We start from the raw sequence: 24,946 nt of genomic DNA, 5'->3' as shown, positions 1-24,946 counted from the left end.
GTGCAAATAGTAACAGCCTGCAAGGCGATTTTATTTGTGCTATTTTATTTATTTTCAAACTCCGCTTAGATTTTAAAAACAACCAAACAGCTAGGAGAAAGGGTTCTTTTTTTAGGAACGCATTCCGAGCAGTGTCCTTAAGAAAGAATTCCCATCTCATCTGCCATAACGTGTGTATTAAGCTGCTGGGTGAGGCTCTCCAGAGATTTGGGCTGGTGCTGTCAGTATGCCCACTCATTTCATCTGCCCCTAGGGAGGTGGAGGAAGTCCTGAAATCAGTGCCTGGTCTCCATGATGGACTGGACATGTGGAAGGATCCACAGCTTAATCCCTACAAGATGGAAGAACTGTTGGTCAGGGGGGTCTGCTGATATGGTACAGTGCTTCTGGATCTGGCGCTACTCCTGAATTTCAAGCTGGTGGAAACAGCATTTCAGCAACTTGGGATAGTGCACCAGGTGCATCTCTTCCTGGAAACCTGGCCATGTGATGCACGCTTATATTCCGATTGGATTACTGTATTGCTTTCTACATGGGGCTGCCTCTGAAAAGTGAACTGAAGCTTCAGCGGGCGCAGAATGCGGAAGCCAAACTATTGTCTGGCGTAAAGTGTTCTGATCGCACCACTTTAGTGCTGTTTCAGCAGCCCTGGCTGCCTGTTTTGACTCAGGCCCCATTCAGAGTGCTGGCCTTAACCTTTTAACACGTCGGCCTCTCAAAATTCTCCACCTTGACTGGTGGCAGGATGATTTCGCTTGATACTGCAAGCTGCCTTGAGGGTTATGTAATGGAAAGGCAAGGAACCATCGGTTTTAATGAATCAAATAGGAACACCGTTAAACTGAAGATTTTACAAGAGGAGCAAGGCCTCTGGGGTAAGTTCCTTTTTTGCAATAAAGCACAGGAAATTTTTACGGGCGAGAGACCCAAATATTTTTACCATCAGAATACGCTACTAAACGTCCATGCTGTGCACCTCTGAATGTGCATGGTGCGTTGGCTGCATGGCTGTTTTTCAAGAAGTGGCAGTGACATGGTTTTCAGGAGAGACAGGAAAGGTATTAAGGAGTAAGTGCATGGTATTAGGAGTCATGCTGTCGGGCCTGGCATCAGCGCCCTGGGAAGGGCTCGCTGCTCAAAATCGCCCTTTTCATTTGAGGGTGGGTGGAACGAGTTCTAGGTGCTGTCATTTTAATTTCCCAGAGTGCTCTCAATGTAGGAACTTAACATCGTGGCTACCAGATGGCTATTGCCATCTCTAGCTAAGCCTGCCAAGGGGCCCCACTGGTGTAGGAGAAAAGATTAACCCAGAGCCAACCAGCATGGGGTTGGGAGAACAGGCCATAGAGAGGAGGCGTGTATGCAACCCATGGCAAATCCTGCCCAAGACACGATCTGGTACCTTTTGCATCTTCGCAAACCTCTATGTGCAGCAATAACAGCCGAGATGGGGACAAATAAGCAAAGGGAATAATGAAGAGGACAGAAAAAAAAAAGACCCAACAGCCCTGATTAATTCAGCATAATCCTGTGCGAATTAACCGCAAAGCAAGCCTCACTCACAGTGTTCAATGTAGGTGTGCCTTGGATTGCAGAGTAAAAACGCAACCTCTGTGACGTTTGCCAGACTTAATGCAAAAGTCTGTAAGTGCAAGAGCACAGAATAAGCTGTTCAATAGAAGGAGGAGCTTTGGATGCTGAAACAGATACGCAAGGCAAGGTTTATGGGTGGCACAGGAACTTTAGGTGGCAGATTTAGAGGTAGGGAGGAGTGTGCCACTTTCTGCCTCCAAATTCACTCTCTTCCAGTTTTGTTTTGTTTTTTTTAATGAACAGGAGAGCAGCTTCCTTTAGAGTCGCCACTTCAAAGTGTGAAATGTGTTAAGACTTGCAACTTTGAACAACTTGCTGCTTTCCACAACATTAAGCACAGAACTTGAATAGTTTCTGTATTTACATGCTGGCGTGCAATGGAGGGAGGGGTCTTTTTCAGGCCATGGGCTGCATTCTCTTAGGGGCAACCTTCTCTGGGCCACATGCCAGTCATGACTGGAACCCTAAGCAAAAAGCAAGCACAGCCAAGTGCCCCGGGACTGAGGTTCTCCCTCCTGGCTGAACAACACACGGAACAAAGAACCGGCTGCAAATATGTACCATGTCCATCAAACTTTCACGGATCCTTCCAGCCAACAATTCACCTACCCACTCCATATATATGGCTATGCCGCCACTGTAATCCACACAGAAGAGAATTATGAGAGCCATTTCACATGTACCCATGGTACGGTGGCTGCCCCCAGAAGACCCCTCCAGTGTTTGCACGGAGAGCATTAAGTATAGACATCAGTGCAACGTATCTATGGGAGCTGTTCAGACAGCGGTGTGTTTCCTGGAAAGCAGGCTGAAACACTCCTATGGAGCCCAGATTGCACTCAAGCAATTTCCAGCAGCAAGCACAACACTATAGGTACATATGAACGCCGCCTGGCAAGTCAAGTAGTAGTTTCCTGCCTGTGACAGATTCTCCAGAGCCAACACCACCAGGAACCTCAAAAGTCTGCCTGCTCCCTTTCCTGTATGCAAGTTGGGGCCACAGCTCAGCACCAGAACACCTGCTCTGCCTGCAGAATGCCTTGGCGTCAGTCCTTTGCATCTCCACTGAAAAGGGACCAGGCAGCAAGTGATGGGAAAGAACCCTGGTCAGATAACACAAATACACTTCAGCTGGTGTTAAGGCAACGCCCTGGGTTCTCTCACTAAGCCCACTCTGCAGAAGCCAGAAACCACACGTCCCTACAGCTCGTTTCTGCCCGTTGTCTGTCTCTAGTCTCAGAACCAATCTCTTTATTTTTCAAATTATTCTTTTCCCGCTGCAAGTCAGGGATGGGGAAGCTGTGTCCCCCCCCCCCCGGCTTTGGGTGGATTGCAGCCCCCAAAAGCCTCGGCCGAGGCAGGTGGGGGGTCCCAATCCAACCAGCCTCTTAAGGAGAGGGGCCACAGCCCTCCCACCCCCGCCGCCAGCCCTGCCGCTTAAAAAATGAACCCCGCTGCCTCCCAGTCCCCGCTTACCTTGAGTGGTTTGAGGGACTCCAAGCCTGCTCCTGGCTCAACCCCCTCCTCCCCGGCTTTCTTGCCCCTCCCTCTCCCCCGGCCACGGGGCTTCTTGGTGCCATCGTGAGCCACGCCATGGGGCGGTTCAGTCAGGGGCCGGATGCGGGGCCTCCCGCGGGGTCGGGGCGGGCCCTCCCGCTTGGGCTTGGTCGGCTTGCGGCCCCGGCGCTTGGGCCCTTCCAGGAGGCCGCTGTTGGGCGGGCAGAAGTCTATGTCGCCCATGGGGCTGAGGCTGGTGCGGTTGGTCCGGCAGCTGGAGATGAGATCCGGCAGCAGATCCGGCAGGCGGCGGCTGTTGAGGCGGATGTCGGCCGGGACGTCCTCCTTGTCCTCGTCGTCTTCGAACTCGTACTCCTGGGCGTAGTTCTTCTTGGGCGGCTGGAAGGGGGGCTCCCGCTTCTTGAGCAGGTGGAAGGACGAGGTCTTCAGCAGCTTCTTGGGCTTCGACGAGCAGAAGATGGGCGACGTCAGGCCAGACTTGGACTCCGAGACGGGGGCCGTCCCGTGCTGCCCTGACTGGATCAAGCCCAGCTGCTCTGTGTTGACCGTCGAAGGCAGCTCATGCTTCACAGAGACCGAGTCCAGGCCCAAGTGCTGCCCATCTCCGCTCTCTGACTGGCAGTAGCTCTGGTAGCCTTGCCCCCCTTGCATCATGTCATAGCCTCCGCCTTTCATGCCCTCTCCCCTCTCCATGCCTTGGGTCCCGTCGTCCGGCTTGGGGAACTCGTCTCCGGCGCAAGGAGGAGGCCCGAACATGTCCTCCATGCCCGGGAAGAAGCTGCGGTCCTCATCTTGCAGCAAAGAGTCCGGGAAGCAGATGGAGGTGAGGGGGACAAAGCGCTGCTTGGCCCCCTGCGGGCTGGGGCTTTCAAACTGGTCCTTGCCCTCCAGCTGGCCCTGAGGGACCTGCTGGGAGGAGTCGGGGTCCAGGCCGGCGTCGGGCAGGAGGTGCTGCTGGTTCTGGACCGAGCCACTCTGCCCCAGGTGGGACTCCAGACTCAGCTCGGGCTCCAGGAAATCCTGGATCTCCTGAGACTGGGAAAGGTTGCCTTGGGGCATCACCTCCATGCCCTCCGACTGCATCCTCTCCTGCTGCAGCTGGCCCTGGAGCTGTGGCGACTGCTGCGGCTCCAGCAGCTGCGCCTCCATGCTCTGCGAGCGCACATGCGCCTGGTGCAGGTGGGCTTCCAGCGCCTGCATCTGGAGCTGTGGAGAGGGCGCCTCGGCCTGGTGCATGCGCTGCGGCTCCATCAGGTGGACGTCCAGCGGGGTGCGCACCTTCCCGCGCGAGTGCAGCTGGCTCTGTGTGTGAGTGAGCACCGACTGGAGCAGCTGGGATTGTTGTTGCTGTTGCTGCTGCTGCGAGAGGGAGAGCGGGGGCAGGTCGGGAGGGGAGTCCAACATCAAAGCACCCCCCTGCTGCCCGGACATCATCCCGTGAGGCTCCATGGGGTGCGGCTGGGGGGCGTGCTCCGGGGTCTTCTGCAGGTACGAGTGTGCTTGCGATATCTCCTTGCCCCCCGTGTCCATGTGTCCTCCCTGGAGGTGCTGCTCAACCGACTTCTTGATCTCCTGCCCGTAGGAGTCCATGGAGCCGGTTTGGTGGCTGTAGTGGACCACGGAGGTGGCCAGGGACTCTGGCGTCGAGCGTGTGTGCGAATACTCCTTCTGCCGCTCCCCTTTCTTCTTGTCCTTGAGGCCCTGCAGGGACATCTCCAGGCCTTGGTTGTCCAGATTGGAGTTGGTCCGGATGACGCTCTGCAGGTGGTAGCGTTCCTCCGTCTTGCTCAGCTCATAGCCCATCCCCTTCCCGGCCCTCTCCTCGCACTCCACCATGCCCTCGGGGGGCACGCGGGGTGGGCTCTGCGACTGCAGCAAGTGCTGGATCAGGAACTCCTCGTCCTCCGTCCGCTCCGAGGACAGCAGGTCCGAGTCGGTCTTGGATTTCCCGTAGGACGCTGCCCTCTCCAGCCCTCCCTGGGAACTCTGGTAGCTCTGGGTGTGGGCCGACTGCATGAACGAAGGAGACAGCACGGAGGTGAGGTACTTCTGAGACTGCCCGGGCGACGCCACGCTCTGGGGCCGGTTCGTGGTGGGCGACTGGAGGGGCCGGATGATCTGTGAAGGGCTCGAGTCCGGGAGGCTCTGACTGTGTGAGTAGCCGATGGACTGGCTGTGCCCTGGCATGGCTGGCGAGTGGCCGGTGCTGTAGCTCAGCGACGGGCTGGCCGTGGGCATCCCCTGCGAGTGAGCCGGCACATAGCTCGGCGTCTGGCTAACAGAGACATGAGGCTCTGCCTGGACGCTGTACGACAGGCCCTGGAGCTGCTCTGGCGAGTAAGTCTGATTCTGACAGGTCTGCAGCCCTTGCCCGCCCTGCCCGGCCTGGCCCTGCTGGGCCTGCCCTGTCGTTGAGTAGCTCTGCGCCTTGCTCACGCTTGTGAGGTCTTGGGCCTGGCTGCTGCTGAAGCCTTGTGAGGCCTGGCTGACCGAAGACAGGTTCTGCGGCTGGCTGACCGAGTAGCTCTGCGTTTGGCTCATAGAGAGCAGGCTCTGAGGCTGCCCGGGCGAATAGGCCTGCGACTGGCTCGCGATGACAGAGCTGGGCTTAGGAGTGGATGAGCTGTAGTTGCTTTGGCACTTGGGCGTGGCGGTGGAGCGTGGCGGCTGGCGGGAGGCTGAGTAGCTCTTGGACTTGGAAGAGGAGGCCGTGCCAGAGTAGCCGGGGGACTGGATGATGGGGCGGTAGCTTTGGGAGGGCTCTTGCCGCGTGGCCTGGGAGGTCTTCTGCTGCTGCGAGCCCTCGCTGCTGGCGGGCGACTGCTCGCCCAAGGGGCTGCACGATAGACTGGAACGGTGGGGCATCTGCTGGTAGCTGCCCCCACAGCTCAGGTAGTGCTGGAGGGAATGGGCGGCGGGCAGCTGGGGCTGGGCACTGGAGGGCCTCTGGTAATGCTTGATGACACTGTCCTGGCGCGGGATGGCCCTGTCGATGGAGGAGGCGGGCGAGCTGGAGAAGACGGAGGTGTTGTACAGCTGGGATGTCTGGTCGGAGGGCCCCAGCGAGGACGACAGGAGGTTGAACTGGGAGGGCAGGTGGCGGGAAGCCGACTCTTGAGCGCTGCGGTACGCTGAGCTCTGGGAGGGCAAGCCCGTGCCCAGCACTGCACTGCCCAGCCGGTCAAAGCTGAGGGAGGAGGGGACGCTGGGCTGGGAGGACTTGATGTGCAGCAGGGGGTCATGTGGGGACAAGAGGCCGTTGGAGGTGGGGCTGAAGGTGGCATCCTGCAGGGTGAGCGAGGAAGTGACCGGGAAGCTGCGCCCGCTGAAGGAGGCTGGGTGCTGGTAAGCAGAGAGTGCCGATGAGGAGGGGAAGGTGCCGGAGCCTGGGAGGGCCCCCGAGATGAAGAGCTCGGCGGGCGCTGGAGTGTGCATGGCTGCAAGAAACAAAAGCATCGGGTTAGTTGGATTTCTCTGCACAGAGCTGCAGGATTTGCAAGGCACTGACACGGGAGGCGGGGGGTAAAGGCACAGAGCTTGGCCTACTCACAAGAGGAGGAGTAAGCTGTGCCCAAAGAGTCAACAAAACACGCTCCTGAAAGGCATGTTGAGGCAGGCTCGCCTTGCGCCTCATTGTTGAGACAGGGTTTCTGCGATGCAGGATACAGCTCAGCAATAAGACCATGTGATTTGCATGCAGAAGCTTCCATGTTCGCTCCCAATAAGATCAGGAGCAGGTACAGCTTATAGGAAAGGCTTCTTGCCTTGGGAAGCTGGGATCAAGAGTCATGACCCAATGCTACAGGCCACCCCTGCTCAAGAGATGACACTCTACCACCAGGTCCCTCCCATCAGAGGTTGTTGTTGTTAATATGCCGCCCATCTCCCATCTGACTGGGTTACCCTAGCCACTCTTGGGTTACTTCCAACACATATAAAAACATAATATAGAATCAAACATTAAAAAACCTCCCTATACCTGACTGCCTTCAGATGTCTTCTAAAAGTCAGTTAGCTGTTTATCTCCTTGACATCTGATGGGAGGGCTTTTCATGGGGCAGGCACCACCACCCAGAAGTCTTCTGCCTGGTTCCCTGTAACCTCACTTCTTGCAGAGAAGGAACCACCAAAAGGCCCTCAGAGCTGGATCTCAGTGTCCGGGCTGAACGATGGGGGTGGAGTCGCCCCTTCAGGTATGCAGAGCCAAAGCCGTTTAAGGCTTTAAAGGTCAAAGCCAACACTTTGAATTGTGCTCGGAAACGTACTGGGAGCCAATGCAGATCCTTTAAGACTGGTGTTATATGAACATTTAAGGGACAAGGGTGGCACTGTGGGTTAAACCACAGAGCCTAGGGCTTGCCGATCAGAAGGTCAGCGGTTCGAATCCCCGTGATGGGGTGAGCTCCCGTTGCTCGGTCCCTGCTCCTGCCAACCTAGCAGTTTGAAAAGCACATCAAAGTGCAAGTAGATAAATAGGTGCCGTTCCGGCGGGAAGGTAAACAGCGTTTCCGTGCGCTGCTCTAGTTCACCAGAAGCGGCTTAGTCATGCTGGCTACATGACCCGGAAGCTGTACACTGGCTCCCTCAGCCTATAGAGCGAGATAAGCGCGGCAACCCGAGTCGGCCACAACTGGACCTAATGGTCAGGGGTCCCTTTACCTTTATATGAACATAAGAATAGAAGAGTCCTGCTGTACCAGGCCAATGGCCCATCTAGTCCAGCATCCTGTTCTCACAGTGGCCAACCAGATGCCTGTAGGAAGCCTGCAAGCAGGACATGAGAACAAGAGCATTCTGCCCACCGGTGATTCCCAGTATCTGGTGTTCAGAGGCATAGTGCTCCGACAGTGGAGGTAAAACAAAGCCACCATGCGTTTTGTACACCAGTGCATCAACAAAAGCCCTCTCGTGAAAGCTCAGCCCAGCCCACGACGAGAGAAGGCCCCTGTCCTTTCTGCACCACCAGGGTAGTTACCTGTTTGCCAGGATGGGGTGCGGAACTGGGAGAGCAGGGAAGAGGCAGAAGGGCCCGGCTGAGGTGCCCGAGACTCCAGCGCGGAGATGAGATTCATGACAGAGGCGTCCGGTGTGGCACTGCTGGCATGATGGAGCCCTGTCTCGAACAGGCCAGAGAGACCTGGGGGGGAAACGAGAACGAGAAAGGGGGTCAGGGGCCGAAATACAGCAAGAAAGAAAAGATAGATCCAAAGTGGAGAGGCTTTTTCTACCCAAGGGCCGCATTCCATTCGAGGCAACAATCCAAGGGCCACATGATAGTGGTAGGTATGGCCAGAGGCAAATCTGGGCAGAGCAACAAATGTAAAAAAAAAAAAGCCAAAACATTTTCATTAATTTTCCAAATTTCAACAAATCAACCACAAATTAAAATAAATTCAATTTTCCAAAATAGGTTTCCTGCAGTCTGTTCTCGATGTGTCCATAATATTGTCTTGTTGCTGCTTGATTTTCCCAATTATTTCTAATTCACATTCCATTCCCAACAGTTAACCTTATATTACAATATTTTTTGTCATTTTTAACTTCTTTTCTTTAGCCATCAGCTATCCATTTGCCAATTCCTGCACGTACAATATTATAACATTTCAGATATCTAGAAGTGAGTTTGCTCATCAAATTGTCAATCCACAAAAGATCAATAATTATTTCTAAAATAAATTTCCTTTCCTTCATTCTGAGTGTATGAAAACTTAATAGTTCACTTTCTTTAGATGTTTTCCCTTTACTTCTTAACTGCACAGCCCACTTTGTCCAAGATTTTTCCTGTCCCATCCTCTTTAATTTTCAGTCCATGTAAATTTTATCTTGGCAAATTTAATCTTTGTAAATAAAATGTGGATTTTATCTTTGTACTGTAGACTAGTTTCTATCCATGCCCCCCTCTGTGTTCCATCCAGGAAACACAAGGCATTATCAAAGTTCAATGACATTTTCCAGCAGGGCAAAACCTTTCTGCGTATGAAGGCAAGCCAGTGAAGAGTGTGGGTCAGGGTACAGAGAAGAGAGTTTTGAGGGCCGCAGTTGGTCTCCGGGCCTGAAGTGCCAAATCGCCTGATACAGAAGGAAGGGGAGCACCACTTTGAACAGACAGGAGAGCCTCGAGACAGACAGTGGTATGGAGCAGCAAAAGGATGAAGAAACATTGGTACCATTAGAACAGTGTTTCCCAACCACTAGTGTGCCGCGAGATGTTGCCTGGTGTGCCGCGGGAAAAATTAAAAAATTCGAAATATTTTTTTTTTTTTAAGTCAAATTTTCGATTGGGGCGCCGTCACTAGATGACCCCTGGGGTTCCCTCCCTCCCTCCCGCTCTGCGCCTCCCTCCTCCTCCTCCTCCTCCGGGGAGGCCCTTCCTGGCTCTCGGCCAAGGCTTGGCGGCTGCCACTCACTCACTCGCTCGCCCACCCGTCCCTCCATCCCTGCACCCGGCCTCTCCCCCTCCGTCCCCGGCGCGGGGGCTGCCGGGATCCGTAGTCCCCTCGCCCTTGGGCTCCGCGCCCGCGCGGGGTGCACAAACTACATTTCCCAGCGTGGCTTGGCGGGCCGGGCGTTTTGTTTGAAGCGCTCTTCTCCCGGCCATGGAATGAGCGCAGCGGCGGCCGGGCGGGCAGGGGCTCTTCCGCGCAGACCCCGCGCAGCCTGCCTGCGCCCCCGCGGAGATCGGGCGGCAGGATGGAGCCCGGGGATCCCCGCGGAGGCGGAGCGGCAGAGGCTGCCCCCCAGGTAGGGCTGCGTCGGGGGGGGTGTTTATTTTTGCAATGCTGCATCCGCGCCGGAGGAGACGCATTGGACCGCGGGGAGACCCCTTGGCGGGCGTGCAAGGCAATGCATGCGTGCAGGCGTTGCATGGAGTGCAGTGCAATGCAATGGCAACGCGGCGCCCTGCATGCATGCATGCAACTTCCACCGGCGCTCCGGACTTGGCAGGTGAGGGGGGTCCCCAGTGGGCGGCAGAGAGAGCCGGGAGGGCGAAGGGGAGCCGGGGGGGGGAGCAGCGCTGCTCCCCGAGCCGAGCCCGGGGGGAAACTTCGGCGTCGTTGCGCCGGGTGTTGGAAGCGGAGGCTGGCGGGGGCCCCTCACCTGCAAAACCTGGTCGCCTCTCATATATTTCGTGCATTGCATTCATCGCCCGCTTTCTCCTCCAAGGAGCTCCCGGGGGCACGCGTGGTTCTCCCCGTGTTATCCTCGCAACAACAGCCCTGCGAGGTGGGTCAGGCGAGTGGCCCAAGGGAGCACCCAGGGATTGTCCTGGCCAGGTGGGGTGATTTGAACCCTGCTCTCTGCCCGGTCTTCGTCCTCATTTAGTCCCCACATGTGCATGACTGTGCATGACTGAGGTTTTCCCCCCTCGTCTTGGCTATGGTGTGAGTCTGTGCTGTTAATTAATGGGGTTCTGCCTTCGGAGAAGATGAGCCAGCCCTCAAGGAGGTGATTATGTAATTTGCTAGCAATTCATGTCCCTCCCGGCGTGACGCTGCGCGCTGACGTCACGGGGCTGTAATGGTGGTGTGCCTTGAGATTTTTTTCATGAAACAAGTGTGCCTTTGCCCAAAAAAGGTTGGGAAACACTGCATTAGAAGACACACAAACCACAGAGGGTTGGGGGTGGGGTTTTTTTTAGTTTGTTTGTTTTGGTGGCGAAGGGGAGACTCAGCCAAGAGCGAGGCATGCACAGACAGAAGGGGGAGAAATGAGAAGTTATAGACAGCTAGACAGGTGGCTGCTAAGGGAGAGGGGAGAAGTCAGAAAAAGCAGGAAATGAAGGACAAATGAGGAACTGAGACAAAACTGACGGGCTGGAAGGTCAGAAAACTGGCTCTGGTGGAAACCCATAAACTGAGGGCAAAATTATAATTTACATTGGTCAGACTGTTTCTTTTTGTGTGCTGCGCACAGGCACGTTACTGTATTTTTCCGTGTATAAGACGATATTTTTTCCTTAGAAGTAGTAGGCAAAAATTGTGGGTCGTCTTATACACGGACAGCAGAGCGGGGACGGGCAATTGGTGGCAGCAGCCAGCAGGAGATTGGCAGCGGCGACTGGGCGTGTGATTGGTTGCTGCGGCAAGGCCTGCTGATGATTGGCTTTGGCTGTGACAACTGGCCGGTCTATTTACGACAGCGGCGAGTCGTGCGTGCAATCGGCTGTGGTTGGGTCAAGTGGGCTTTCAGCAGTTAGCGTGCTGACGATTGGTGGAAATCTCCCCACCCCCACCCCAAAAAAGTTCAACAACTCTGGGCAATCTCTCTCCCCTCCATTTTTGTTGTGGTTGCCAGAAACAGAAGTCGTCTTATACATGGGGGGTGTTATACATGGAAAAATACGGTACTTCTTGATCGAAATCAACAGCAGTGGGGACTGGGAAAGAGAAGCGTGGTTTCTTTGTTCTAGAAAATTAATAGCTTTGGGCGGAGAGGCAGGGAAAGGGCATGGAGAAAAGGATTAGATCCCCTTTCTCCCAGGCCACAGTTCTGATCTGGATTCCCATCCTCTGCTTTGGGTTAAAAGAGAATGTCCTGCGCACTAAGCACATTTTAAAAAATGCTGTGAGAGGAAGAGCCCTTCTGGATCTGACTCATCTAATTCAGCACCCTGCTCTCAAGAGCAGCCAACCAGATGCCTGAGGGAAGTCCGCAAGCAGGACTTGAGTTCAGGAGCACCCTACTCTCTTGTGGTTCGCAGCAATTGCATTTCAGAAGTACCACTGACTGCATCACTGTAACCTGAATTCACCCCGAAAGTGTAGGGCAAAAGGAGTGCAATTAAGGTGAACCAGGGGAAGAGAACGTAGGCATGACAGCCATTCACACTTGCACGAGAAGGACGAACGCACAGCGAGAGGGGAGAGGAGGAAGGAAGGGGAGGCTTGGTTAAAACACATGTGCATAAAGAGAAACACCAATGGAGAGAGAGAGAAACAGAACCACAGTACCTGCCGGGTGGTGGTTTGTGGCGTAGCCCTGCAGAGGATGGGGGGTGGCGTACGCCTGGCGGTGTAAGATATCCGTGTCTGGGTGTGAGCTCCGGGATCCACCGTACACCAGGCTGAAGGACAAAGACACACAGAAAAGACTTGGTCAGACTTGGCAACTTCTCTGGGAATGTGGCTGAGATCTTTTGACGCACTTCACACAGTTTGGACATCCTGATTATATGCACAAAAGGTTTCATGCAAAGCTTATCAGCAGAAAGCCTGGTAGTGGCTGAGGTCAAGGAACCCAATTATACGGGATTCTTTAATTTTGAGTGCACAGAAACGTGGGGTCTAGCACATGAGCTCTAGATTTCAGAACCCTGCTTGGCTATTAACTTTCTAGGTGACATTGCGCAGCCATGGGCGTGAGCTCCTCACCCATAAAATGGGCACACCAATGCCCTCATTCGAGAGGAACGAAATAATGACATTAAGCCAAAACACAGTTGATACTGAAACCCCACAGGCACCAGGAGGTGGTTTCGCCTTGCCTTGTTTAGATGCTTGGGGAAAAGATCAAGGCACCTCCTCCCACTACCCCACTCTATCCTTTCATTAGCAACTCACATAGGCAGCAAAAGAGACTGGAATGTGTAACCAGTGATGGATGATGGGAAATGTAGTCCCCACCTCCTGGTTTCCCACAGCCTCTGCATGTGACCCGCATCCCTTCCCCTCCCCTGCCTTGCACAGGAAGACGCAGCTGTCTAGCCCAGCGGCCAAAACGCAGCAATCACAGCTTGCAGAAGAACGCCCCTCATTCCTGACCTCCTTCCTCAGCTGTAGGTGCTGCTGAGATCTCTCTCTCTCTTTCCTTATCTGCAACCCAGCCAGTTCAGCCCTGCTCCTGACTCTTGTCCTTTACCTGAAATTCTTCTTCCCTTCACACACATTTCCGCCTTGGATGATTTGTAGAAATATTCTTACACACACGCACTCTTAAAAAAAATGACCAGGTCAAGAAAACTGAGAGCTCCAAAGGCCTTGCTTCCAGCTCCCTGCTCTAAGCTGCAAAAATCCCCTTTCCCAGGCCCTGCCTCTTAAGCACCTGCTCTAAACCACTGGATTTTACCACCACTTTAAAAGAGAAAAAGTCAGCACTCTCCCATTGCCCCCACCCCAAATACATGTGCCCAGCTGACAGTTCAGCTGCTCTTATCAGAAATCACAGGTGCTAGAGCTCCCAGCCGCTTGGATTCAACACACTTATAATTTAATCCTATACAGTGGTACCTCCGGTTACAGATGCTTCAGGTTACAGACTCTGCTAACCCAGAAATAGTACCTCGGGTTAAGAACTTTGCTTCAGGATGAGAACAGAAATCACGCGGCGTCGGTGTGGGAGGCCCCATTAGCTAAAGTGGTGTCTCAGGTTAATAACAGTTTCCGGTTAAGAACAGACCTCTGGAACGAATTAAGTTCTTAACCCGAGGTACCACTGTACAGGCTACTCCAAAGTAAGTCCCACTGAAGTGAATGGGGTTAAGAGGGTACAGCACTGCACTCTAAACCGCAGGCAGCTATTCACTTGGGCCAGTAAATAATGTGCCAGAAGGGCCTGGTACGCCACACAGGTTTGCCAAGATTTATTGGGAGGTGGGGGGGGGGAGAGATATTCCTTCACAAAACACCCGCCACTCTCCCAGCTTTCTGTACACAACACGCAGGCCATGCTCTCTCTCTTTCCGCACTCCCTTTGGGAAACACTTCATGTGCCTAATTATGTACAACGCTGCCACTCCCCTCCTCCCAGCGCCAAACCAACCTGCCACCGTTACTTATTTTCTGAAATGTGGCACATGCCTCGACACACACGCACATAATTATGCACGTGCCGTGCAGGAAACGCAAGCACAGCTTTGGGACAAGAGAAGCCACATGGGGTGTGCACCCCTCTTTGCAGGGAGGAGTCCAGGTGGTACGAATGATCCTGGTAGCAGCAGCAAGCGCGCCTGTCTCAGGAATGCAGCTACCTGCTAGCGGGTGGGGAAACTCGCAGGGAGCTACAGAGGTTGCAATGCGAAAGTGAGGCAGGGAGAGCAAGGAAGGAGTCGGCTGGCCATGAAAGCAGGCAACCCGCCCCCCCCCCTGCACACAGCATGCCTGCCTGCAGCCGAGGGATGGACTGCGCTGTAGCAACCACGAGAGGGCCATTCTGCGAAGGGTTACAGGAAACAGGAAATAAGAGAGTCTTTCATTCACCCTCATCACTGTCTCGCTTGCTACAGAGCACTGTGTCAACAGCTGAATGGAAAACCATCCCGAGGCAGAGAAAGAGATAGACGCACACAAACGTAAACAAAGCTTGCCAGATCAGGCCAGTGGCCCGTCTAGTCCAGCGTCCTGTTCCTACAGGGGCCGAATAGTTGCCTGGAAGGAAGCAGCAAGCAAGGTTTAGGCACAAGAGCACTCTATCCTCCTGTGATTTCCAGCAACTGGTGTTCAGAGACACTGCTGCCTCCAACTGTGGAGGTAAGAGCACAGCCGTCATGGCGAATAGAAATCAAGCCTCCCTCGGTGACGGCTAGCACAGAACAGAGAACTCTCCCAATTCTGCACTAAGCGCTGATTCCTCACTTCAGCAGACAGTAGCTGATGGGGAAAGCCCTCTTGGCAGAGATGGCAAAGCAAATGCATATCATACCAGTGAACTCTAGTAATGGCAGAAAGATTCAGATGATTGGATCCACACACGAGACATGCTCCGTTCAGGTGTCTGCAGAAGGAGGTAATTCTGCTCTACTGTATACCATTTTCAGTTGCGGTATAGTAACACTTTTAATTTGCAGGAGTGCTTTACAACCTCTGTTAAATACACTCTCACAACAACCCAGTTAGGCAGGCCACTGATGTTCCCATTGCACAGAGCCTGGGGATTGAGTCTGAGAGTGTGTGACTTTTCCGAGGCCACACAATAAACGCAAAACATGGGTCAACGCTTGAGTTCAGGGCCCCCAGGCCCAAGCACCACCTATCCAAGCCCTCTCCCTGCTCAGGACACTGGATCTTGCCTACAATGCCTGCCACTAATAAGCTACACAGCTCCTGGCAGAAGGAAAGAGGTCGCACCCTTCCAAAAAACACAGATGACATAAGCAACAGCTGATAAACCACTGGACCTCTGGGAGCTATGAGAGGATGCTGAGCAAACCAGTGGCTCTTGCTTATTGAGCCACAGTTTCCCTCACCTGTAACTGAGGAAGATGAGTGACCTGTTTCCCAGAGTAGCTTGAGGATGATGAATGATGTTAAGGACAAATCCTTTGTGGCAGAGAGGGCTACAAACCTAACACTGGGCCCACTTGCAATATACATTCAAAGCAGTATCATACCACTTAAAATTGTCATGGCTTGCCCCAAAGAATCCTGGGAACTGTAGTTTGTTAAGGGCTCTGAGAGTTGTTAGGAGACTCTTATTCCCCTTACAGCAGGCATAGGCAAACTCCGGCCCTCCAGATGTTTTGGAACTACAATTCCCATCATCCCTGCCTAACAGGACCAGTGGTCAGCGATGATGGGAATTGTAGTCTCAAAACATCTGGAGGGCAGGAGTTTGCCTATGCCTGCCTTACAATGAGAGGCTTACTGTTAAATCACACTAAAAACCGCAGCTCTGTGAAGAGAGTAAGAGTCCCCTAAAAGCTCTCAGCGTTTGTAACAGGCTACAGTTCCTAGGATTCTTTTGGGGGAAGCAAGATCTGTTAATAAAGTGGTATGCTATTGCTTTAAATGTAGCCCCTGTTTTATTGCAAGAAATGCAGAACAGCAGCAAAATATCATTAGCGTTAAATGCAAGCACCGTGTTCACACAAACAACACTAGTTGAAACTGTTAAATACCGTTCTCTTCACTTCTAATACAGAGAAGCTGAAGTTAGGAAGGAGAATAATATAGACTACAGTTTAAAGTGAAATAGATATCCCTACTCCTGGATTGTTTACTTAAAAAAACACACCACCACCTATCAGAGTTGGACACCACCCCCCACCCCCTGCTTTCCAGGAAACCACAACTTAGAATACCAAGATTTCTTCCTCTCTTGCGGGGCAATCTTTCTACAGGGATTGCTTCCAGCATCATACAGGTGGGAGTTGTGGTTATTGAGGGTTTGTAAGGAATTATTTGAGAATACACGACATGTGATTGGAGCCTAAGACGCATGTTCAGCTTTCTGTAGTGGGGAAAGGAAGAAAGGTGATGTATTCCCCAGCAGGATGCAGCCAGGCACCTGCAGAAGTGTGCACCTGAAAATTTTAACAGCAAAATAAAAGGTTACAAATGAGCATGCTTTGCCACCCTGTCTTTCTTGATATAGTATGCGTGTGTGTGGAGAAACAACAAATAAGGTAGAAGAAAACAGGAACAGAGAAAGGTGGTTGGCAAAGAAAGTTTGCAGGATTTCCCCCCCCAAGGAAAGGAATCAACTTGAGCTTTGTTCAAATAATCCCTAGCCCCATGAGAACTAGAAACTTGCAGTTTTTGAGAAACACACATACATGCAGGATTCCATGTAAGCTAATGGAACGTGCACTTAAGAGCTCTGGAGCCCAATGATAGCCATAAGGTTTTGTAGATGCAACTGTACATGCATCGTTGTCCCAACCGCTTAGTTCCTCCACAGAAGCTACATGATACGCAAATACAACCATTGCAGGTGAAAATGCATTGCACAAAGTGCACCCACAACATAACTGAAAGGACAACTGGCCCAAATGTTCTACTTGCAGAACTTTTGTATCAAAATCCATGAGTGCAGCTTGCAAGTGCACTCCCTAAATGCAGGTGTTGCAGGTGCAGCTACAAATCCAACAGCTATTGGTTAATTGTGTTCAAATACCTGCAGAGCAAGGTGTGTGATCCATGCAAAATGATGCACAGGAATAAGCAAGCCTTGGGCACAGGAAGTGGAGACGGTGGGGAGCGGAACTCTTAAGTTATGGTAGGATGCATCTCAGGGAGGGCAAACACAAATGTGAATGTAGTGCTGCAAGTTCAAGGGTAACATCAAGAGATTGCCAGTCCAACAATCCATATGTGGCAGGATATAAACCATGGGTAGGCAAACTAAGGCCTGAGGGCCAGATCTGGCCCAATCGCCTTCTAAATCCAGCCTGCTGACAGTCTGGGAATCAGAATGTTTTTATATGATTAGAATATGTCCTTTTATTTAAAATGCATCTCTGGGTTATTTGTGGGGCCTGCCTGGTGTTTTTACATGAGCAGAAAGTGTGTTTTTATTTAAAATGCATCTCTGTGTTATTTGTGAGGCGTAGGAATTCATTCATTATTATTTTTTTTTCCAAAATTTAGTCCAGCCCCCCACAAGGTCTAAGGGACAGTGGACTGGCCCCCTGCTGAGAAAGCTTGCTGACCCCTGATATAAACACACCACACAGCTTTCTAGTATTCCCAAGTGCAGCAATACAAGCTGGCAGTGGACAAGAGCTGTGAACAGAATGCACTACTGTGCAAACAGAGTATTTAATATTGCGTGCTGGGCACAGTCTCCTGAGAAACTTCTGTCCCGTAATGATGATGCAAAGATGGGTTTCAGCACCTAGCGAAGTCTCCAAAGCTGGTAGAGTTGGATCTCTGTGCTTGGGCAGCCTGCCTAGTAGCTCCTTCACCTTTCTCTTTATCTGAAGCTGCACAAATTAGGCAAAATAAGCAAAACACATGCAAATCTGCATCATTTATGCAAGTTTTCAAACTCCGCTTTTCTTGACAGAAAATCTGAATTGCCTCGGAGAACGTTTTAAAAATAAACGTATGGCACACAAGTCCCAGCAGTGGGGTACTCTCTAGATGAACACCACACACAACTGTATTAGAAAGCACACAAACTTTATCTGTTGCGGGTTTGTGTGGTGGTGACAGAATCATCACGCTATGAGACAGAATATATAACACTCAGGTGCACGCACGGTAGTCAAAGCGTAATTTACGAGAGAAGGAGCACTCACCCTGCAGGCTGAAACATCTACAGGAAACAAACCCCAAAGCCTACACACTCAGTATCACTGCCTTGTGACATAAGAGCATCAGAAACCTGCAAAGGAGAGTGTGAGCTTTTTAAGGTCAGATGCAGAGTTCCAGAGGCAGGTTTGGGTGTGAGGTGGAAATTAAGTCTAAGAGAAACATGTCAAAAACTTAAGTTACGAATGAGGGGGGATCAACAGACCAAAGTACAAAGCTCCACTAGGAAACAAAGCAATGGATGTTATAGGCTTGATTCCTCGGCACAAAAGCTTGCTCACCATACCAACTCAGCCTCTTGCTGTCTCCAAACAGCCACTGGTCTAGGTTGCCTGTGATTCCTAAGGAAGGCCAGAAAGCCTCTGTCAACTGGAAAAAGAGCACTTTCCACTTAAGACTACTGATGAGCCTGACATCAAAGATTGTGCATGCAGGCTGGCAGATAATACAAACTTACTGGGCGAGCAACTTTTACAGATTTATTTTCAAGACTGCCTCAAAGTCATTCGCAGACACAGCCACAGAACCAACTCACCTCAGGCCCAAAGGCAAAGAGAGAAATCCCGGGCCTCAAGACTACCTAGAAAACATGCCCTCCAACCTGGAAACTCTGATTGCTAGCCTCAGACAGGTAAAGTCCTACTGCACTGGGAGCAAAGGGAACAGAGACTTGACTGAAATGTATTCTGTGTACACACAGATGCACCTTGCAGCAGGGGAAGAAGCTGCTGTCCCATGCCCAGTACCAAATACATACCTGTGCTTTCAAAAGGAAATGAAGGTGATCCCAGTCAGCTTCTGAAAGGTCACCCCCACCAAGACAGCAGTAAGTAAGAAAGGCCAAGAATTCTCCATGTTTTGACATACTGACGATGAGCCCCCCCACCTTAAGCCACAAATGTAACTGAACTGCACAATAAATATAGTTCATCCCTCAGCAGCCCTCGTCCCAGGGGCAGCAGGAGAAAAAAGGAGGAAGAGGGGTCTTCAGGGAGACAAGCTGAGGAGAAGCCAAAAGCTTGTACGCACCAGAGGATGGCTCCTTTGGGGTAGATAATGCAACAATAAATGTGAGAGGTAATAAATGTAGCCTCCTGATTTGCTTCCTGTATGTCTGCATGCACATTGTACATTGGAGACAATCTGTGCCCAGGTGGTCTCTGCTCCTTGCTCCATTTGAGATTAATGTATATATACATATGTACATGTCTAAAGCCATGACCCCTGCAAATAAACACTGGAGCAGTGCCCCACTAAGAATCTTTGAGGTGGCTTGTCTGGAATCTGATACCTCATTTCTCCACCTTCACTTGACCCCAGTTCCCCTTCCCAGAAAACTCTAAAGCGCTGCCTCTGAAAATCCCCTATTCTTAAAGCACTGGAGCATATACTGCAAGGGAAGCCAGGGATTCTGGGCCCCACCACCTTGCCTCTCCCATGGTCCTTCACTTGCTGCAAGGGAAATCCATAATGCACACTGGACACAAGTATGCACATTTAAGTGTGCATGTGCTGGCACACACGTGTTCCAGCAGCACAAGCATTCCAGCAACGCACCTGTGTGGACCACTGCTACACTAGCACTCTGCCCATGTGTGGCAGCACACGCAGTAAGTGCATTTATACGAGATGGATGGCGGCCTCAGGGAATGTTTATATGGGTTAAGCGCTTCTTGTGGCCAGTGTCACATTTAAATGAAATCTCAGATTGCCACTTTCTTATCAAAGGCTAACAAGCACGAGGGCTGCCTCAAACAGTTTGCACAAGATGTGTGGAAGTAACACGGCACAACACGCCATCCTTCTGCACTCCTTACCTGTAAAAGCACTACTGGGAAAGGGGATGAAGAAGCAGCAAACTGGCCTCTGGTGCAAAAAAGAGAGAGATGAGCAAGAAATTGGGACATAGAAAGCTGCCTTATTCCGAGACAGCCTATTAGGTCCCCCCATCTCAGTGTTGTGTACATGGCCCAGCAGTGGCTCTCTGGCCTTTCAGATGTGGGGTCTCTCCCAGAAAGTCCTACCTGGAGATGCTGGGGATTGAATCTGGGACCATCCACATGCAAAGCAGGTGAGCTATGACCCTTCCCGCTTACTGGAAGGGAGTAAAGACCATTCCACTCTTGCTAGGTTCTTTAGAGGAGAGGCGGGATTAGGGATACAGGACTCCTTACAGAAAGAGAGCAGGAATTATTGGAATCAGCATTCTTGGGTTCTCCTAGCGGGCAGCAAGGCCTAATACAGTCTTCATCAACCTGGTGCCCTCCAGGTGTTTTGGACTACAACTCCCATCAGCCCCAGCCAGTCCGAGTTGTATTGTCCAAAACATCTGGAGGGAGCCTGCCCTAATTTGTCAGAGCAGAGATATGAAAGGGTATAAGGATCCAAATAACTGGGTTCTTCAAAAGGGAGGGGGCAGGGCTATTGTATTTCTCTCTGAGAGAGCAAGTGGGATGTGTCTTGTATCAATGGGGATGGGGATTTGTGTAGCCAATCTTCTCCCACTTTTCTTAGTAAATGGGGTAGGTCAGATCTGTACTTGGTGGAACTCCCCCACAAGTTATTTTCATTCCTAAGAAGCATTCCCAGGAACAAATAGCCAGAGATCTAAAGTTCGAAGATTCAAAGGCCTCCACCCTCCTCCACTAGGTCTCAGAGATTCAGGTGGCCAACTCCCCCCTATTGTGGCTCTCTTCTACGGCTGAACGATGCCATCACAGGCATAAACCACACAGAGGATATGTGTCCCAGTTACGAAGCACAGCATAAAGAGGGTCACAGGATCTTTGCCCCCCCCCCATCTGAGCCTTATTTCACAGGGAAGTCCCTGGAAACATAGGGGGTTCCCAATGTCCTGCACTTCCTTCCTTCATTTAGAGCATACCTCCCCAAGCCTTTTACAAACACCTCTATATCTTCGTCTCCATCCCCCAACCAAAGGGCTTATCCTATATTCTACAACTTCCAACACCAGATATCCACACACAGATTCAAAGGAACCTCACTCTGAACCACACTGCACAAAGGGGTACATACATGTCACCATGTGAATAAAAGAGGGGGAGATTCTCCCACTTTGTGAGAGGCCCTGGCTCAGGATTTCTCATCTGGTGCCAAGAATGCTGAAATGTGAGAGAGGTCCCCAAATGCAAAGCCTCCTAAAAGGCAGGAGGGAGATCAGTTCTGCACAGTCCTCCTAGCAAAGGAGAAAAATTCTCCAAGGAAGGCTGATTTTCCCAGGGCCACGTTCCCTGACCCCCCCCCCAAACACGGATGTAGGTGGGAGTTGCAAAAGCTTCTTGCATTGCATGAAGGAAATCCAGGGGATGCAACGCCAGCATCATGGAAGGGGATAAGGAGTGTCCCCCACCGGACACCTCTCAGCGTGTGTATCCCTAGGGGCAAGGAAGCAGAGGACCGCCCCCCCAAAAATTCCCCACCACACAGCGCCTTTTCTCTCCCCCTGCTCCTCTCTCACCTGCATGGAACTGAGCACAGTTTCTCCCTGCAGAGGTTGCCGGGTTGCCTTGCACGGGGGGTGGGGGAAGCCCGAGGATCCTCACCTTCCCTTGCACCCCCCCTTACCCTTTGCACACCCGTTCGCGTGTAAACCCACCCCCCCACTTCCAACCGCCGCCGCGGGGAGCCGTGCGCCTCAGTGGCTCCCCCATTCCTCTGCATGGCCTAGAGGCCTCTTCTCTCCCTCCCTCCCTCCCCCCACTTTGCACAAGGCAACCCTCCCGGCGCGAGGAAGGTCCCCCGAAATGCCTTCGGGGGGGGCCAAAAGCGCACATCCTCCGGTTATTCCTGGCCTTCCCTCGGGCCCCCTCCCCGCACTCTGCACCCCGCTTCCCCCCACCCATCCACCACCCCGCTTTCCCAGGCCCAGAAGTGGAGGCCCGCGAAGCAGAAGCAGCAGGCGAGGAGGGGCTGGCTGAGGGGGGGTTCCCTCTTTGACCCCCCCCACCCAGCGCTTGCCCGGGACTGCGAGGGGGGCTGTTTCTCCCTTTCCCTCCTCCCCCCCTCCCGCCTCCCCATCCTTCCCCGTCCGTCGGCCTGACCTGGCCTTGGCCGAGCGCTCGTAGCTCCATCCCGGGCCGGCGCCCAGCGGATCCCCGAAGCCGGCGCTGGGGTAGTTCCTATCCATGGGGAGCGGGCGCCGGGGAGCGGGCGCCTGGGGCCGGCCTCGGTCCGTCGGCCCGTCTCCGCGCTCAGTCTGGGTCCCCACAGCGCCTCCCCGTGCGGCGGCGGCGGCGGTCGACGGGGGGAGGAGGGGGGGCAATCGGGGAGGAGACCGTGGAGGGAGGGAGGGAGGCAAGGAGAGAGAGGGGGGGTCCCTCCTCCGCCTCTGCCTCCGCCTCCCCCCCTCGGCCGCGGCGCTCCCCGCCGCCCCGCCCCGCCGCTCGGCCTGGGCTCAAGCCTCGGGCTGGCGCTAGCGTTGAGGCGGCGGCGGCGGGAGGAGGCGGCGGTGGTGGTGGCGGCGGCGGCGGCGGCGAGCCTCTGGGAGGCGGCTCATGGTGCAGCCATGTTCGCTGGGCGTCTGTCTGCGCTCCGCTCCGCTTCCTCCCACAATCCCGTGCTGAGGAGGAGGAGGAGGAGGCGGTCGGGCGGGCGGCTGTGAGGGGATGGTGGGCAGGCGGGGAGGAAGGGGCAGGGGCGCCGGAGATGGAGGGAGGGAGAGTCTGCACGCAGGAAATGGAGCAGGAAGGAGGAGAAGGAGAAGCGGGGAGGGGGGCGCAAGGCTGGACGGAGAGGGCGCCCGCAGGGGCCGAAGGACAAAGGCAACGGCGGCGGCCGGAGCGGGCAATGGCCGAGCCGGCCGGGGTGAGGGGAGGGGAGGTGGACAGGCGGAGGGGAGATGTGGGGGGAGCTGAGGCGGGTCGCGGTGGGGGGAAGGAGCCAGAACAAGCGGGAAATGATGGAGAGGGGGGCAGGTCAAGTAGGGCTGGCGGGGTGGGGGGGGGCAGAAAGGGCAGCAAAAGCTGGGAACTTTTTCTCCCCTTTTTTTGCCGAGGTCTTCTCCGCTTTACTTTCCACGTGTGAACTTAAAATGCCGACAAGGTGGGCCAGGAAGTTGGACCGCTTTTTGCTGGGAGTTCGTGGAGCGCGCGGGGTAGCTCTCCACGCCGTTTCCTCTCGCGGCTTTGTGTTTTGTTTTGTTTTTAACTCCCCACCCCCGGTAATGTTTGAAGGGCATTCGCATATCTTAAAAAGACGCGGTGAACTCGGCCTTCGCAGCACTGATTGGCTAAGGCTTCTCTCTTCCTCCCCCCCCCCACCCCACCGGGCGTGTGTTTTCCGACACGTGGGGATGCCCTTCAAAACGTTACGGCGGAGACGAGAGTCAAGCCTTAGCTGGTGGGGAAGTAGGAGATCTGTGCGGATCTGTGCAAGGGCACTCAGGGTTGCTTCACACAAAGGTGTAGGGAAAGGTACAGCAATGGTTCGTGCCGGATGTTTGATCCTAGCCCTGTGCACAGGTGTATAGAAGGCAGGTGTATATGACTTCAGAGACACTACTTTCTCGCGCCCAGTAAGTGGCTTCAGTCTCACTTCCTGTGTACACACTATGAAAACAAGGAGTACACTGCAAGGACTCTGTGAAGCTAAACTATGTGCCAAACTAAAATACTAAACTCCCCTCTGTGCTCTGTCCACATACACAGATCAAAATAGACACTTACACAATTTTCATAAATGACAGTGTATGCCAAGGTGGCTAACCTGTGACACTCCAGATTTTATTTTATTGGACTACAGCTTCCATCATCCCTAACTGTTGGCCATGCTGGCTGGGGCTGATGGGAGTTGTAGTTCAGTAATAGCCCCCTCTGCGTTATACCAATGATGTGTGAAAATTATTGGCTTCCTGATGCACTCCTGATTATCACTCATATTAACGTGCAAAAGCAAATGTAGAATCTGACAATGAAGCCTTACAAGAGAGCAAGTTACACAAATGCATGGCCAGTCGCTTCTCTCTGAAGGTGAATTGGTTTTAAGACGCAATGGTTAATAGACCATAGGCAACCGACAGCTTCGGCTGGAGGGAGGATGCAGGTCAGTTAAAAGACTTTAGCCCAAGATAAAAACAGGTCTCAGGCCTGAGCAGACCATTTTCAGCTCAGACTTGAAGTTCAATGGCCTGTAGCTTGCTTGGTCTCAGACACAGCAAGCTACAGGCCGTTTAAATTCAGGCCTGAAAGCACCCAACTCATCATCTTAAAATGGAAATGGGGAGGGTAAGACCCAAGCCCTGTTTACTGACTGCAGTAGAGCAGCATTCTGATTTTGCCCAGAAAAAAGCGTATTCAAAAGAATCTGAGTCTAGTTTTCAGAATGTTACAACCCCTACACTCCCTGCAGGTATTATGGCTACAAAGGAGTGGTTTAAATCTGTGCCTCCATTCGCTAATTGTCAGGGACTCCAGAGGTTGAAACCTCATGGCCTGAAGCTGAGATACACCCTAGCGAGGCACCTGGGTCTGTGTGTGCTCAGCCCACTATAGGTGCAGACAGAAACAGTGGTGTGCAATGTCAGCTGCTGCGATTGGAAGGCTGTACAAAGTCTCTGGATTGGCCTGTCCCTCTGCTGTCTAGCTGTCAGCAATGTAATATGTTCCCTGTGCCTCACTCTAGCTGCTGACATCAAAGAGTTTACTCAACTGGAGAACACACTCTCCAGGTTGAGATTCAGATACAGCTCTCCCACCCCAACTCCCTGGCTTGGCCCCTGCATGAATGCTTGCCTAATTGCCTTCCCATTATTAGCTTTCTGGTGCCTGCCATTATGTTAATTTTTCAACTGCTTTGATTGAGTAAACCACCTTGGGTGCTTAAGCAAAAAGTCTGAATTGGGGGGGGGG

At 52.9% G+C, this 24,946-nt stretch overlaps 1 protein-coding gene across 2 annotated transcripts in view; it reads right to left on the bottom strand.

The window, feature by feature from the left end:
* The window catches only part of PRR12 (proline rich 12), a 50,147-nt gene extending 27,705 nt beyond the window's left edge, over nt 1-22,442 (bottom strand). The window contains exons 1-4 of one of the 2 annotated variants that reach the window (XM_081166010.1): nt 22,142-22,442; nt 12,063-12,175; nt 8,087-8,248; nt 3,070-6,548 (exon numbers count right to left, since the gene is read on the bottom strand). In XM_081166010.1, coding sequence (XP_081022136.1) covers nt 3,070-6,548; nt 8,087-8,248; nt 12,063-12,175; nt 22,142-22,227 — 3,840 coding nt within the window. In that variant the 5' untranslated portion in view covers nt 22,228-22,442. The remainder of the gene's footprint in view (nt 1-3,069; nt 6,549-8,086; nt 8,249-12,062; nt 12,176-22,141) is intronic. The other variant, XM_081166009.1, reaches the window with a different exon arrangement.
* Nucleotides 22,443-24,946: the final 2,504 nt, after the last annotated feature.

Source organism: Podarcis bocagei (genome assembly GCF_964188305.1).
Source record: "Podarcis bocagei genome assembly, chromosome: 13".
Lineage (NCBI taxonomy): Eukaryota > Metazoa > Chordata > Lepidosauria > Squamata > Lacertidae > Podarcis > Podarcis bocagei.
The sequence above is the reverse complement of the archived record's forward strand: the minus strand, read 5'-3'. Positions and strand labels throughout refer to the sequence as shown.